A 15,603-nucleotide genomic window follows, 5' to 3' on the forward strand; every position below is an offset into this window, starting at 1 on the left:
GAATGATTATAAAAAGATTAAAAACGTGTGGTATTTTTTTCTCCCGTTGCAACGCACGGGCCCTTTTGCTAGTAATGAATAACGCCCTGACGAAATAAAAGTGCAGTAAAGCGAGCATGAGAAATAGCGACTGTAGCTCTGGACTGAGGTACTGTAGCAGGCTAAATTGCATCCACCGGTCACTATAGCGACATTTTTCCTAGTAATATGACGATTTCTTGTAAAAGTAAAATATTTTATAATTCCAGTCATTTTTTCGGAAAAAGCGAATACTTTTAGAAATATGCACACATTTTAAAAAATTGTGAAAAATTCTTGAACCTTTTTGTAAATGCATTTTTAGAAATGAACTTTAGGAAAATCCAATTTTTGTACATTTTTTAAAGAGGAAATTAAAAACTAGAAAATTGAAGGAAAAAAAATACTGCCCTGGAAACTTGCAGGTTCCGACCTACTCCTATTTCTAACACCTAAATGGACTTGCTCACTTATTCGCTTGGATTTTCGAAAACAATGATATTATTTTGCAGCATGCGACACGTAAGATTTACGAGAGAGACGGCCGGATCACCTCAAGGGCAACTCTAGTGGGTTAACCGAATAGGAATCCTTCTCTTGTTAGTAGTTATATGCAGGTATGTTTCGTTCTTTGTTCTTTTTTATTTTCCTTTTAAATTTTATTTAAGTTTTCGGAAACACAAAAAAGTAGTTTATAAAAATATTATTACCAATCTATACCTAATAATAAAGCGGCTATCGTTTCTGTCGGAATTTCCGCCGAGGTATTTTTGTGAGAACGTCCCTGTCGTTTGGCTGAATAAACCCGCAGTCCATTGTTTATAGTTGAAAAACGTTTTGTTTTTACAAAATCCTCCCTCCCCGCGGTCAGCCTCTTCCTATCCTATCCAGAGACCACGCACGCCCACCGCTGGCATCCCAGCTCGGGCACGAGGAGGCGGGGTCGAGGAGGGGGCGCGCGGGAGCGAGGAGATGGGGGCGAGGATGTGCAGGAGGAGCCGAGGAGGCGAGGGAGCTCCCAGCCGGTCGTCGGCTTCGGCGAGGAGGCGACCAGCCGGTGTCAGCTTCGGCGAGGAGGCGAGGGAGCACGGGGAGCTCGGCTCAGCCTTGTCGCCGGTGACGTGAGGCCGAGGGGGCAGGGTCCATCCGCCGGGCGCCGCCACCTCCGGCCCCCGCCGGCCCCAGCCCTTTCGCGCCGCGCCGCCAACACCGTCCCCCGTCGCCCACCGCTGTAAGCTCAAGGCCTGCTCCTTCTCTTCCTCGACAATTGCAACGCTCCCGCCACATGCGCACCTTCCCAACCCCGACCCTCCAAGCCGCTCCCGCCTGGACCTTTCCTACATCCTCTTCCACCGTAGCCCCAACTCCACTTCCACTGACGATGTCGCCTTCGCTGCCGCGAGTCCCCTCCTGTCGAGCCTCCTCTCTCCCTCCCCTTCCGCCTCCTTCTCATATCCTCCCCCTCCCAGTCAGCCCTTGCGTCCTTCCGTACCACCGTGGCCATCGAACTGTCGTGCGGGATGTCCCTGGAATCGCGGGTGAGCTTTGTTTGCAGAGTCTAAATTTTGCTAGGAATTTCCAGGTTCTGGATAGTTTACTTACATGCCGGGGGCGCAACCGGTCATCTATTCCAGTATGTCATCTGGGACTAGACAGCCGCACAACTGAAAGTAGACTATCAGTCGGCTCAAAAGCATTCAGATGGAGCCTGTCCACAACATGCGAGGACGTCAGTGGCTGTGGCACATCACAGACGCCTTCGAGCATCTGGACAACTCTCGACATGGAAGGCCTCCGGGAGAAATCCTCCTGGACGCACCACAGAGCGACCCTGATAGCTATCTCCACCCGCTCATCTTCATCGTCATACGCCAACTTGGCGTCGACGATATCGCGAAGATCGCCACTGATCCAAATTTTAACACGCTGGTTTCGATCTTTCAGTCGACGGGGAGCTCAAGTGTGAGAAATGGACTCGGGATGATGGCGCCAAGTCAAAGGAATAATCATCAAACGTAAATAGCTGCTCGACAGCTTGATCGGCAATCCGGAGATACAAGGCGCATGTTTCTGTCAATCTGTTGTTTTGGGAAGAAAGGTGTCCTGTTCTTGGGTATGACCAACAAAGAGTGTCCTTTTTTTGCTTATTCAGGTGAGCTTTTTGTCTATTTTTTATTTTTTGTTTTGTTTACTCTATGTCATATGCTGTGGTGGAAGGACCTGTGTTAAAGCTAGGTGGGTTGGATAGATTTTTGTCATACAAGCAATGTACTGATATTATATGTGAGGCAATTCTACAATAATTGGTGATGCAATTCTGCAGTCAGTTTCTCAATCGGCTAAAACAAAGCAAACAACTTGGTCTGCCTATGATTTTTGCCCGAGCTGTGAATTTGCTTGATGGAATCTCGGTATGCTTTTCTTCACCTTTACCTTGCAACACCAAAAATGATTTTCTTCACCTTTACCCATCAACACCACAAATTTGTGGATGTGGTAGTTGAACTCGATATCCTTGCAATACAATTCAACATTCATCAAAGCTCCATTTCTAGCTGACCAAACAATAAGTTTGCGCCACTCTCTCACGCAATTTATATTTATCCAAAGTACATTAGTGACCAAGAACTTTCCTGATATGCTGGCATTGACATTGTTTTCTGTTCTCTTACACATGTCGCTTTCATTAAACAAGAATCTTACTGAATAAAAAACACATTGTTCCTTATATGCTATGTAATTTCAATCGAAGTGATGGCGGTTGTAGGCCTGGATCATACACATAATGCCATCTTCTGCTATCTTTTTTAGGCTTCACTCACATCCATTGTAGAGATGCAATTTTTTAGTCGGTTGTGCAGTCAAGAACTTGAGCACCGCACATATGAAATGAAGTAATTATATTTACAGTAAGATCAAGGTTCATCCCTAAGTTTGATACAGTAAAAATAAATTTGTTGTTTCTCAAGCCTAGCAAGAAGTTTTTTACACACATGTTATTTATCTCTATTTATGCCAACAGATAGATTAAGGTGAATTTGCTGAAAAGAGGTAAAAGAATTACATGTTCCTTCTATGTCTTCCTGCCATACGAGCCATTGTTCTTTGGATCATCTACAAACCTCACACAAGTAACGTTGAGTTGATAAAAGCAAGCAAAAGTACCGTTGACCGAGCTATTTTAATTTTTCCTTTTTATGAAACTTTAGTAGACATGGCAATAATAACATTACTTTCACATCATTACTATAGATTAGGGTAATTATACTTGTAACATTTATCAGAGTTGGATATATGAGTAGTGTTGCATAGTGGCACCCGGAGGAAGTTTTATGAATATTTTTGCCCGTTGCAACGCACGGACACATGTACTAGTTATTTAAATGGTAATCACCATCAAAACATATATTATACATCAAATTTCTTCGTACATTTTTTAGAAAAATCTTAAGACCATTCAAAAATGTCCATAATATTTAATATAACGCAAAAAGGACTGTATTGATTCTTTCCCAATTGGTTGGAAGGTAGGGGTGATGGTCTACTTCACGTGCATTTCTATTTCTGATTCAGATATTATGGTTTTGTATTCTTTTTCTTCAAAATGTAAAGTTGACATTCGGGCACGAATCTCTCAAATTACTTCATGTTTATATGATTTTTGTTAAATACTTCCATGTTGGGATTGGTCAGTAGTTCCAATAACACAATTTTTGGGGAACTTGCCGGCAATTATCAGGACCATGCTCTCCGACTGACCTAATAGCCTATCATGTGGGCCTCCCATAGTGAGGCATGCTAAGCCAAAAGTGAGAACCTCTTAGGATTGCTTTGTTAATGGTTGATCAAGCTTGATGAATCCCCCTTCTGAAACAAGAAGTTATGGCCCGAGAGGTATAATATCAGTCACTTACCATCCATCTTAGAGTGCCTCTTCTTCCCAAGTTATGAGACAATTTTGATGAGTTTATTAGAGGGAGCTCGCCCCCCCCCCCCAGGTACTCTGTACCTACCCACCTGTGACCGGATTGGGTACATATACCCTTTGTTGAAGGGCGTTCGAGCTCCTCCAAATCATCCGCATGACTATCTAAACTATGAGCATTAGGGCCTCTTTGAAGACTCTCAAAATGCAGGAATAGAAAAAATGCATGAACAGAGTGTCATGTCCTTTTACCTACAAGATTTGTAAGTGCGTTTGGTAGCACAAGAAAAACAAAGAAATTCTACGAAGAGGTTTGTGTGAATGAAAATTTCCCTCCAAAATGTAGTACAAATGAATCCTGTAGAAAAAATCCAAAGGATTTCAATCCTATGACTCAAACGACCATCTTAGAAAAAATGCTAATAATCCAAATCATCCGACAATCCTATGAAATTCGTTTGTATCAAAGGAGCCCTTAGTATGCAGTATCAGGGTCCTTAGCTCGTGTTCTTGTGACATGGCCAGGCCCGGCCCATTCCTCAAAAGATGTTTCTACAAGATCTCTCACATGTTTGAAATATGTTTATCACATTTTACAAAAAATGTTCTTGAAATGAAATAAATCGCTTGCATAACTTTAAAAAATGTATGTACTATTCAAGAAAATGATCATGTCATTTATAAATTATGTTCATGATGTATATGAAAGAATTTCAAATGTATTTATAATTTGTTCATCATGTATTTAAAAAAGTGTTCTATGTGCACCCGATGAATGTTCAACATGTATTAGGAAAATTCAACATTGTCGTACACAAATGTTATCTAAGTTTTTTTATATTTATTCATTTTTCCACCCCGTGTTTGAAAAAAACTTCAACATGCAACAATTATTTATACTTATTCAATTTTTCACCCCGTGTTTGAAAAATATCAAGTTTTTAGGAGTAAAAAATTAGATGTGTTCTTTGTCGCACGCAAATGTTATCTAAATTTTTTAGGGAGAAATCTCAAGCATTTTGATTTGTGTAAAGAAACAAGTCAAACATCAAATGTTAGCTCCAAATGTTACACTTAATTTTGTTCTTTCACCGACAAAGCACTTCGACCCCATTTCGCATGAAAATTTTCAAGCACACTTGGTACGCTAATATGAACAACTACAAATCAGAATTTATAAATTTTATTTTCTCCATTTCATAATATAAGATGTTATTATAAAGAATTTAACATCTTATATTATAGGATGGAATGAGTATTTATTCTAAATTTACTTTCCATGATTCCATCCAGGAGCATATGCTATCTAGAGCAAAATCAGCCTTCCTTTCATGTATAATAGCTTACAAAAACATCTGATATCGTGGGTTGAAGGAGAGTATATCGTTGCTGACCTTCACCGGCTCACGCCATAGCTTCTCGGGCACCCAAGAGCCAAGAAAGGCCGTCCCGGACACAAACTCCACACTATATTTAACTAGTTCTAGTTGACTGCTGATAAACGAATGTACGGACCGTACATGCAAGCATGCATCGGCGTGCATGCACCTGAGTAGCGCAAAAGAAAAGTATTATGAAGATACTTGATCACCAAGACACCAACTGATCGAGCCGATAAAATATTAAAATAAGAGCTCGATTACATTAGTCCACGTCAGTAGGTCCCTAAGTAAAATACTTTGCGGTGATCTACTGAGAAGATCCGCGATGGTACTAGACGCACTAAGATCTGTACATGCATCCCGATGGTCTGCACATGTATCTCCATGTCAACACCAGTCAGTATGCGTAAGTGTAATCAGTAGGGCGATGACGCACAACTTCAACTATGACAAAGAGAGCCTTGACTTAATGGTTGGATGTTCGGTCCGACGATCCGAATACAATGATGCAGAACTTTGATGGTACTAGACACACTAACATCTGTACATGCATCCCCATGATATGCACATGTATTTCCATGTCAACATTTCCATGGGTAAAACCTTTTCGCCTGTTACCCAGGATGATCTTGCTCCGAGCTCTCCATCATTTTGTATCTTCGTCATTTGTCCTCCACTCTTACTTTACAATTTTTTATACTTTCATGCTGACCTGCCCGCTCTTGCCACGTGGCTGCAGGAATACTGTAATCATATATAATCTATCTATCTATTATAACCCTATACTTTCATACTCGTCGGCAAGTTATCATATATAATCTATCTATTATACTCCATCTGTCGAAAATACCTATAAAAAAATAAATATATCTAAAATTAAAATACATTTAGATACATTTATTTCTTTAACAAATATTTGTGAACGAAGGAAGCAACAGATAAATGATCAAATCTTAAGACTTTTATCACATGACAAGTCAAGTGTTTTCCGTATCGACACAGGAGTTGAGTGAGTAAACATTTTCTTGGTCAAGCGATCATCCAAATCTGGCTCTACGTATGCACGAAAGGGCGCCCTTTGCATGCATGCCATGTACGTAGTGGTCGGGGCACAAATGCACCAGGCCACAAACACCGGCCGGAATCAAGAGCAACTGAGCAAGTCGGCATTTGCATGCGTGCATGCACGGCATGTGGTGCGACTAATGACGCAATACGCGAGCTACCTGGCTCGCTAGCTAGGTCAACTGGACAAGGCTCACGACAACAGAGGCAGCCTTAACTTGTTGACTTCATGCACTGCAGCATGTTGCACATCTCCAAAATCTAAATACTTATAGTTGAGAAAACTAAAATAGTTTTCTCCAAATATATACAAGTATTTAGTTACAAATGGAGTATATAGCACGAAAATATACTTTATGATGAATTTAATAGTTTTTGTCATGAATTTAATAGAAATAATTTGGTGTTGTGGATATTGATGTACTCCCTTCGTCACAAAATTCTTGTCTTAGATTTGTCTAGATATGAATGTATCTAGTCACGTTTTACTATTTTTAATACATCCATTTCTAGACAAACCTAAGACAAGAATTTTGGGACGGAGGGAGTATCTTTTATAGGCTTAGTCAAACTGAAAGAACTGTGGCTTGGGACAAACCTAAATTTTAAATATTCTAAATAGTGGAAGTACAAAATAAGTTTGTAAACTATATTTTCTAGAGCTAATTTTGTTTGCATGGATCTCAATGATCCTTGGTATCGTTGATAATTGAATTCTCACTTGACTAGGAATTAGCAAATTCGCTGAACATTTACATGATGAGAATGTGAAAAGGGAAAAGAAACGATTGATTTGTTTGTCACATAATCAAATATAGCAAACCAAGTGTAGTCAATGGTAACATGCCATCAGGGTTTAAGTCCTACTCCCTCCGTCCGATGGAAAGTGTACATATGAACATTTTAGAACAAATTATCAAATGGAGTAAAAAAAATGCATTGGTAAGATGCAAGCCACCATCTTTCTCCTCTTTAATTTGTCAACCCCCAATAAGCTAAGTGCATGTAAAAATTAAGAAGACTATGTGTAGAATGTTATTGGTTTTGATTATCATGTGATGAGAGAAAAGAGTTTTTTTTTACTTTAAAATGCATTGGGAAGATAAAAGTACAATCTTTTGTGGACAAATTTTAAGGCCAAAAGCACACTCTTCACCGGACGGAGGGGGTAGACATGACATCAGTGGTCAAATTTTCTTGGATTTATTTCAAGATTTAAATGGTAGGTTGTGCATGCTTGAGTTCAAAGGGGTGAGCAATGGCGAATGCAAGTATAATTTTCTAAATCCACTAAAATCATAGACATATATTCCTTGTGTTATGCAAGACGAATTAATCCAAAATTTAAGTTGTAGATCTTGTATGCTGCATGTACTCGCGTTTTTGTTTGATGGCGTTTTTTTGCATTGTAATATGTGTCTCATTCATAGCATAAAAAACAAAATACAAGTTACGTAAAGACCGACATGACAAAACTGAAATGATAGCAGGCCGTCACCTGCCTCCAGCACCATCACAGTAGCCACCAAAAAAAATAATAACATATCACCTTCTCACTCAAGCTCGACGCGGCTCCATCACTAATATGCAGCTTTGCGAACCTCCAAGGTGTATGTTAGTGTAACAAGGATGCTTGAAAAATTTAGGTGTCACAGATACCATACCTTGATAGATAGCTTGCGCCGGCAGTGAGGTGAGTGTATATGCGTTTGTATAAGTGTCTGCGTTTATATTATATTCAAGACAGAAAACAATATAGCTATCTTTTGGGGTACATGCAACGTTCAGTGATGTGTGGAACCTTCGTGCGTACGTGTTCCCGTCCATGTGATTGCAGGCGTGCCACTTGCACCGATCGATTTGCAGATCCTCTGTGTCGTCTGTCCTAGTCTCGCCATTTGTATATATAAGGCAAACACAACGGGATACACATACATCCACGACGAACCACACCCCCCTGCTGCCACCTGCCAGCGTTGTGTTTTGCTCAGGAGAGCTTGCGTTCGACGGTCGAGAGACAAAGAGATCGAGTTGTTTCCATGGCGTCCAGAGAGACCAGCATCCAGATGGCAGGGGTACTGGACGGCAAGGCGGGGTGTGCTCTGTCCCCGGAGCCGCTTCTCGTTCGTGTCCCGTCGCAGGCCGCCGGCGCTGGTGAGCAAGCTCATGCAGCTTCTTTGACGGAGGCCGCCGTTATCGTCGGCGGCATGACCACGCTTACCATCAAGGACGCTGCTCCCGCTGAGACGCCGTGCTTTCCGGGCTCGCCGTCCGGGCTCTCCCTCTCGCAGGCGCAGCTTGGCATGCCGCCGTCCATCCGCTCGTGCAACCCCGCTCGGGTGCTGCCGAGCGATTCAAAGCTGGAAGGCCACATCCCGGCCGAGCCGCGGCTGATGAAGCAGACCGTGGTGGGCGGTGACGAGGCACCATCGCTGCTGCGTAGGGACGGCGCGCGGGAGCTCTCGGACAGTCGGTTTGACCACTTGAAGACCTTCTCCGGCCGCCTCCGCTGTCTGCAGCTTGGCCTGCTGCCAGTTGACATTGAGCATGGTGCCGCGCCCAATAACTCCAATGGGGACGCCGACGAGCAGAACGTAGTCCCCTCAGCCGACCGCTACTTCGCCGCCCTCCAAGGCCCCGAGCTCGAGACCCTTCGGGTATGTACCACGTAAACCCACCAAAACTTTCGCCTTCCTAAAACAAGCATGAGCTCTAGACTCTAACAACAGCATGGACATGCAGTCGACGGAGGTGCCAACGCTGCCCGAGGATGAGCAATGGCCGTTCCTTCTCCGGTTCCCGATTAGCGCGTTCGGGATGTGCCTTGGCATGAGCACCCAAGCGATGCTGTGGAAGTCTCTCGAGTCGGAGCCCTCAACAGCATTCCTCCACGTGCACCCCGCCGTCAACCACGTCCTCTGGTGGGCCTCTCTCGCCCTCACCGCCATCGTCTCCATCACCTACCTCCTCAAGGCCATCTTCTACTTCGAGGCCGTCCGCCGGGAGTTCCACCACCCGGTGCGCGTCAACTTCTTCTTTGCGCCTTGGATCGCCGGCCTCTTTCTCGTCAAGGGCGTGCCACACCCGGTGTGGGAGATCCACCACGTCGTGTGGTACCTCCTCATGGCTCCCATCCTCTGCCTCGACATTAAGATCTATGGCCAGTGGATGTCCAGCGGCGAGCGCCGACTCTCCAAGGTGGCGAACCCGTCCAACCACCTCGCCGTCGTCGGCAACTTTGTCGGCGCGCTTCTCGGGTCCAGGATGGGCCTCCGAGAGCTGCCCATTTTCTTCTTCGCCATCGGGCTAGCGCACTATGTTGTGCTCTTCGTCACCCTCTACCAAAGGCTCCCCACCAACGTGCAGCTACCCAAAGAGCTCCACCCGGTATTTTTCTTCTTCGTCGCCGCGCCCAGCGTCGCCTCCATGGCCTGGGCGAGCATCTCCGGTGAGTTCAGCGACGGCGCCAAGCTCCTTTACTTCGTCTCGCTCTTCCTCTACATGTCGCTGGTGGTGCGCATCAACCTCTTTCGGGGGTTCAGGTTCTCGTTGTCGTGGTGGGCCTACACGTTCCCGATCACGAGCGTGGCCTTGGCAACCGTGTTGTATGCGTCGGAGGTGGACAACCTGTTGACGCGGGCGCTGGCGGTGGGGCTGTCAGGGATTGCCGTTGTCACGATCACCGGTGTGTTGGCCACTACCGTGTACCACGCCTTCGTGCGAAAGGACCTCTTCCCTAACGATGTTTCCATAGCCATCACGCGGCGCAGCCCCAAGTTCAGCAATATCCTCGCCCATTTCCGTTCTTCTAGCTCGGACATCAAGGAGCTCGACCTCTCCATCATCCCCAGTTCATATTCCAGTTCCGAAAACGGCACCAACTCCAGTGACTCATGTTCCAATTCCAGGACAAGCAGCAACGCCGAAGAGCCTCCGGTGTCACACGGGCATGGAAGAGCAGAGTGTCCGGTAGTGCACAACAGGTTGCACGCATGCATGTCTACCACATAGTAGATATTTTCTTTTTTTCTTCTTCGTTCCTATTCATCTTTATGTATTTGCTGCACATAGTGGTGGGTAATTAAGCAGCAACATGCTTGTGTAATTTACATTGCCATGATGGTTATATTATTACGGATTTGCAAATAAATCTCATCTAGTTCTATAAGTACGTATGTATTTTCATTCACCGGAGGTGCATATCTATATACTACCAAAACGCAATGTATGGCCGACTGTGTAAGATGCAAGATCTATGCCTAGCAGTCTTATTTCCTTACCCTATAAGCATCACAGCCTATATACAATCATATAATCATGCCGCCTCCAGAAGGTCACCATTATTGACATTTACTTTCTCCGTTCCTAAATATAAGTCTTTAAAAAGGTTTCATTAATTGACTACATACGGATGTATATAGACATACTTTAGAGTGTGGATTCATTCATTTTGCTTCGTATGTAGACTTTTAATGAAATATCTTAAAAGACTTATATTTAGAAACGGATGTGGTATGAAGGCAAAAGTTCCCTACTTATAGAGTGAATCTCTACTATTAAAGCAGGATGTGTCGTTGTGATGGTTCAACCAGAGCGATGGTTCGACCTCTCGATCCCACCTCCCCACTTTCTCCCGCTAGCATTTCCACCGATTTTTTTCATCCCTTCATAAACCAGACGATTAAATAACCACACCAAACGGTTCAATAAAAAAAAACCGTTCGTTCCCACGTGTGATCGCCCTCCCACGCACTGCCTTTCCCATCCAAACCCGTCAAAATGCAAAAAAAAGACACATAACCCACGAACGCACCTGCTTCCCCCAAGCTCTCACGATCCCCCCGACGGGAACCCTAGCCGCCGCCACGCGCAGCCACCGTCGTGGCCTCCACTCCACCGCCGGCGCCGCCTCCCCTCCTTTCCCCTTCTCCCGCCGGCGACGAGCCCCTAGCTAGCTAGCTCGGACCAGTCTGGCTGCGAGAGGCCACCGGCGGCATGGCTGCATGCAATGCGAGCGCTCTACTCGGATCTGTCCGAATCCTGTCGCCACGCCCGTCCCGCTCGCCGTGGCCACTGATCGCGCCACGTCCGAATCCTGACGCACCCAAGGCCGCCGGCAGGGAGGGATGTGGAGGCTCCTCGAGTCCGGTGGCGTTTCTTGTCCGGCCGCCAGCGGGGAGGCGGAGGGTGGGGGCGGTAAGACTTGCGTGTCTTGGCCTCGCCTCGATTCGAGGATGCCGGGTTCTTCACCGGCCACCGGACGAGGGGGAGGAGGGGCGGCAGGCCCATTCCGGGGGAGGGAGAGGAGCGGAGGCAGGCCCGTTCCGGGGGGAGGGAGAGGAGGGGCGGTCGCAGTTCTTGGCGTCCTGCCGCCGGCGTTCTTGCGTTCTTGTCCTGCCGCCGGGGGATGGAGGAGAGGCGCCGGGTTCTTGATTTTGGGGGGATAGGGGCCGGGTGGTCCCACTTCTCTCCTGTCTTGCCACCGGGGGGCGCTGTTGATTCAGGCTTGCAAAGCTGCGATTTCCTGATGACTATTCTTGTTTTTCACCCGCAGGTTGTTCCACGCGAGTCTTGTATTAATTAGTTTCCACGCACTTGATATGTACAATAGCTAATTGAGTAATTGGATTTGCTATTGTTGAGGAGGAGGAGGAGGAGGAAGCGAGGTGTCGAGTTGCTTGTGGTCGGGTGGCGAGCGGAGAGCCGCGAGTTGCCGCTGACGGCCAGCATATCGGACTGGACATTTGTGGAAGCCAATAGGTTTAGTATTTTTATTTTTGTTCCTATTCCACGCAAAGGAAGTAGCTGGTAGAATACCTTATTGGTTGTCCAATACTTCTGCACTGTTGTGCCTTCTACAGAAAAATCTACGGTCAAACGGATTTTTTGGTACACCATCTCGCCGCTCTGCTGGAGGGCTAGGTGGGAAGTTAGCCCAAGTAAGGAACTGGGCTTGCCAGTCATTTAGTATATGCTTTCGTAAATTACACATGGAAACATAGATATCAAGTGTTGCATAACCACAGCCATAAATATTGTAAATGCTAGCACTACTAAACTAGCCAATCTTTGTAGTTTTTCTTGCAAATCTCTGTAGAATAGAGTAACAATGTTTTTTTCCTTGACACTGAGATTGCTTCAATAGCTTGCAGGGCGTGGTGATACTGCACAAGTGGATGCTAGGTATCCAGCCATACTATTCAAACAACAGCTAACAACATGTGTCGAAAAGATCTTTGGGCAGCTAAGGGATAATCTAAAAAAGGGAATATCACCTCTTCTCAATCTTTGCATTCAGGTATATACTTTCCTCTCTTTTGTGATTTGGTTACAGACGGCATTGTACAACGAGATCATTTTTTATCCTTTGGAAAATTGCATGTCAGGCTCGAAAATCAACACGGCCTGGAAAAGCTCCCAAAGCACCAGGGGTTGGTGCTCAACAGCCATCGAACTCCCATTGGGACAACATTGTCAGTTTTCTAAATTTGCTTATGGATACTCTGCGTGAAAATCATGTAAGCCTTTCATTTAACTCCTCTTATTTTGGCACAACTCTCCACTAGAAAGGATTTGATAGCTTTATCCAAGTGATTCTACTAACCTTATATGTTTGTGCTGCAGGTGCCATCGTTCTTTATACGTAAGCTGATCACTCAGTTATTCTCCTTCGTCAACATACAACTTTTCAACAGGTAGTTCCTTCTATTAGAATTTAAGTACTTGGTATCTATGTCTTAATAATATGCAAGCAACACTCATGATAACCCCTAAGATTAGTTGACAAACAATAGAACTCTTCAATGAATGGTAAAATATTGTTCCTTTTATTTACAAATAGACCACTGTAGCTGTAATTCTGGGTTGAGGAAAAGGTCTATATGTAACGGAACAAAATATGATTTTTTGGGTTAAAAAATTGTAGGTAACGGTACAAGTTTAATAGATTTATACATGGGTTAAGCAAGCATACGACCTCCATAACCTTTCGGTAACGCATGGCTTCAAGTAATCAAATACAAATAAGCAGCCGTGCGCAAGTGCTCTGTCCAAATCAGACCCAAAAAACTACTCTTGGGGTTGAAAGTCATTGCTAATACCATTTTAATGACTTGGCATGCCAAGTCATTGCTAGCATAGGCTAATTTAGATTCCCTTTTTTTCCTTTTGCTCTTATCATACATAAGTTATTCTGTGTAGTTTAATCCCCGTGCGTTGCCACGGGAAACAAAGCCAACAAAGCCGTGAATGTCAAAGTATTAAATGTCGGTTGTTTTTCTCATATCCTCTCACTCTGTTTCTACACAAATGATTGGTTCACGGTTGCCATGCTGCATTTAGGGTATGACGGATGCATGACTTATTTCTGCAGTATTTCTCTATGTTGCCATGCTGCATTTAGCGTATGATTGATGCATGATACTTGACGGATGCATGACTACCTGATATTTCTGCAGTATGACGGATGCATGACTTCTCACTCGGAAGTTTATCAACCCATATGTACGAAACTAGCTCAATTTCACACCATTACTGACTACATATTGAAATGCAGATTAACAACATTGCAAGTACTTGGTTATCTCTCTATTTATGTGGACCCCAATGTTTGGACACAAAGGCGAAGATGGCCGAGGAGCGACTCTATGGAGGCTTCTAAGGAAAGAAATGCGTTGATTTACTGAGCAACAAGTTGATCTGTTGTGAGAGGCGCTACGCAGAGGATGGACATAACGGGGGACACGGTCGAGCCCCATGTAGAGATCTTCTGTGTCTTACTTTATGCATGTTTGTTTATATGAGTGCGTTACTTTTTTGATGATATTATCATATTTGAAAGGAATGAGAAGCACAACTCCTAATATTGATGTTTATTCTTTTTTTATTTTGGTACCGCAATGAATAGACTTCCAAGCAGTTTCTTGGTCTGTCTTAGTCTGTCTATCCTCAAAATTATTATTGTGCTTGTATAATTTGACACTGATGTGTATTTTGGGCATATTACTCAGTTTTTATTTTGCATTAGGAGATTTGTTTGTGCACGCTCATGCGTATGTATTATAGTTTAGAAGAAAATATATATGTAGCTGGAAGTACAACAATAGCTAAAAACCTTGTCTTGAAGTGTCCATAAATACGAAATATTATAATATAAATTTATTTCAATACAAGATTTTTCCTTCTATGTATGCAGCGCATGACAGATTCGGAATTCTATTTTTGTATTTTCGTATTTCAATACAAGATGAATTATTATCTAGATGTCCTGAAAGATAAGTTTTATATTATTATTAATTTGTTCGTTTCCAACTTATTGTTGGCCTCTTAGGGGCTGTAAAGCATATCCGTATTCCTCACGTTTGATGCCATTCTATTTGTTTTTCATTCCTTGTCATATGGGAGTATTAGATAAGGATATATTTGATGCAATTATGAAAGAAGCAGGCAAGAATGAAATGGATACTTGTCGTTGTATGACTGAAACAATCTTTGTACAAGTTTAATAGATTTTTGAATTAAAATATTTTTTGATCCCGTGACAACGCACAAGCATTCAGCTAGGACGATCAAAGGATGATTCATGACCCTTTCATTGACCAACGACAACAAAAGATAAGGTGTTAAGTGTAGCGCCAAGACAATCTAATAGATTGAATCAGATTTGACAACCAACAACAATGATAGGGGACAGTAATTTTGTTGTTCCCTGGCAACGCACGGGCACTAAACTAGTATAATTTAAAGTCAAATAACGTTATTTAAATCAGTTTTCACCAAATTGTTAATTTTATGCCTTTTACCGTGCAGAAATGAACATTCAGAAATGCTTCCATAAGCTAGTAAGTTGCCTAGATTTCTTATGGTAAAATAATCTTATTTAAATAAGTTTTCAACAAATTATTTTGTGCCTTCTATCGTGCATGTATGAATAATTAGAGATTTAAGCACTAACCTAATTATTTATCTCGGTTTTAAATTGGAGTAAGAATCTTCATATTTATTGTTTATGTGATTTTCGCTACAGTGAACAGGCAGTACGACATATTTATATATCACAAAGGAATTGCTTCTGCTCTTCCAAGTACAACTCAAGTCTCAACTTCTGGGTTTTCTCCATTGATAACATTTATCAGATACTCCATGTAGAAATATGTTGTGTGTACAAACAAATAACAAAGAGAAATCATGTGCGCTTCCAACAAGAGTATTGAT

The 15,603-nt window shown here is 43.4% G+C and overlaps 1 protein-coding gene and 1 long non-coding RNA gene across 2 annotated transcripts; both read left to right on the forward strand.

Moving 5' to 3' along the window:
• The first annotated feature begins 8,429 nt into the window (after positions 1–8,429).
• On the forward strand, positions 8,430–10,401 carry LOC123402811 (S-type anion channel SLAH2-like). Its single transcript, XM_045096774.1, has 2 exons — positions 8,430–9,047; positions 9,133–10,401. The coding sequence occupies exons 1-2, from the start codon at positions 8,430–8,432 to the stop codon at positions 10,399–10,401; spliced, it is 1,887 nt and encodes a 628-aa protein (XP_044952709.1).
• Positions 10,402–12,242: 1,841 nt separating this feature from the next.
• Positions 12,243–12,656, forward strand: LOC123421010. The gene is made up of 2 exons (XR_006619399.1): positions 12,243–12,329; positions 12,536–12,656. It is a non-coding gene; the product is annotated as an uncharacterized LOC123421010 (long non-coding RNA).
• The last annotated feature ends 2,947 nt before the right edge of the window (positions 12,657–15,603 follow it).

This window comes from Hordeum vulgare, chromosome 1H (genome assembly GCF_904849725.1).
Source record: "Hordeum vulgare subsp. vulgare chromosome 1H, MorexV3_pseudomolecules_assembly, whole genome shotgun sequence".
NCBI lineage: Eukaryota > Viridiplantae > Streptophyta > Magnoliopsida > Poales > Poaceae > Hordeum > Hordeum vulgare.

Bases quoted from the DNA above. Each gene is read 5' to 3' on its own strand.
- LOC123402811 (XM_045096774.1), top strand. From the start codon at position 8,430: ATGGCGTCCAGAGAGACCAGCATCCAGATGGCAGGGGTACTGGACGGC. The intron at 9,048-9,132 runs GTATGTACCACG...ATGGACATGCAG, and splicing joins CCGAGCTCGAGACCCTTCGG to TCGACGGAGGTGCCAACGCT.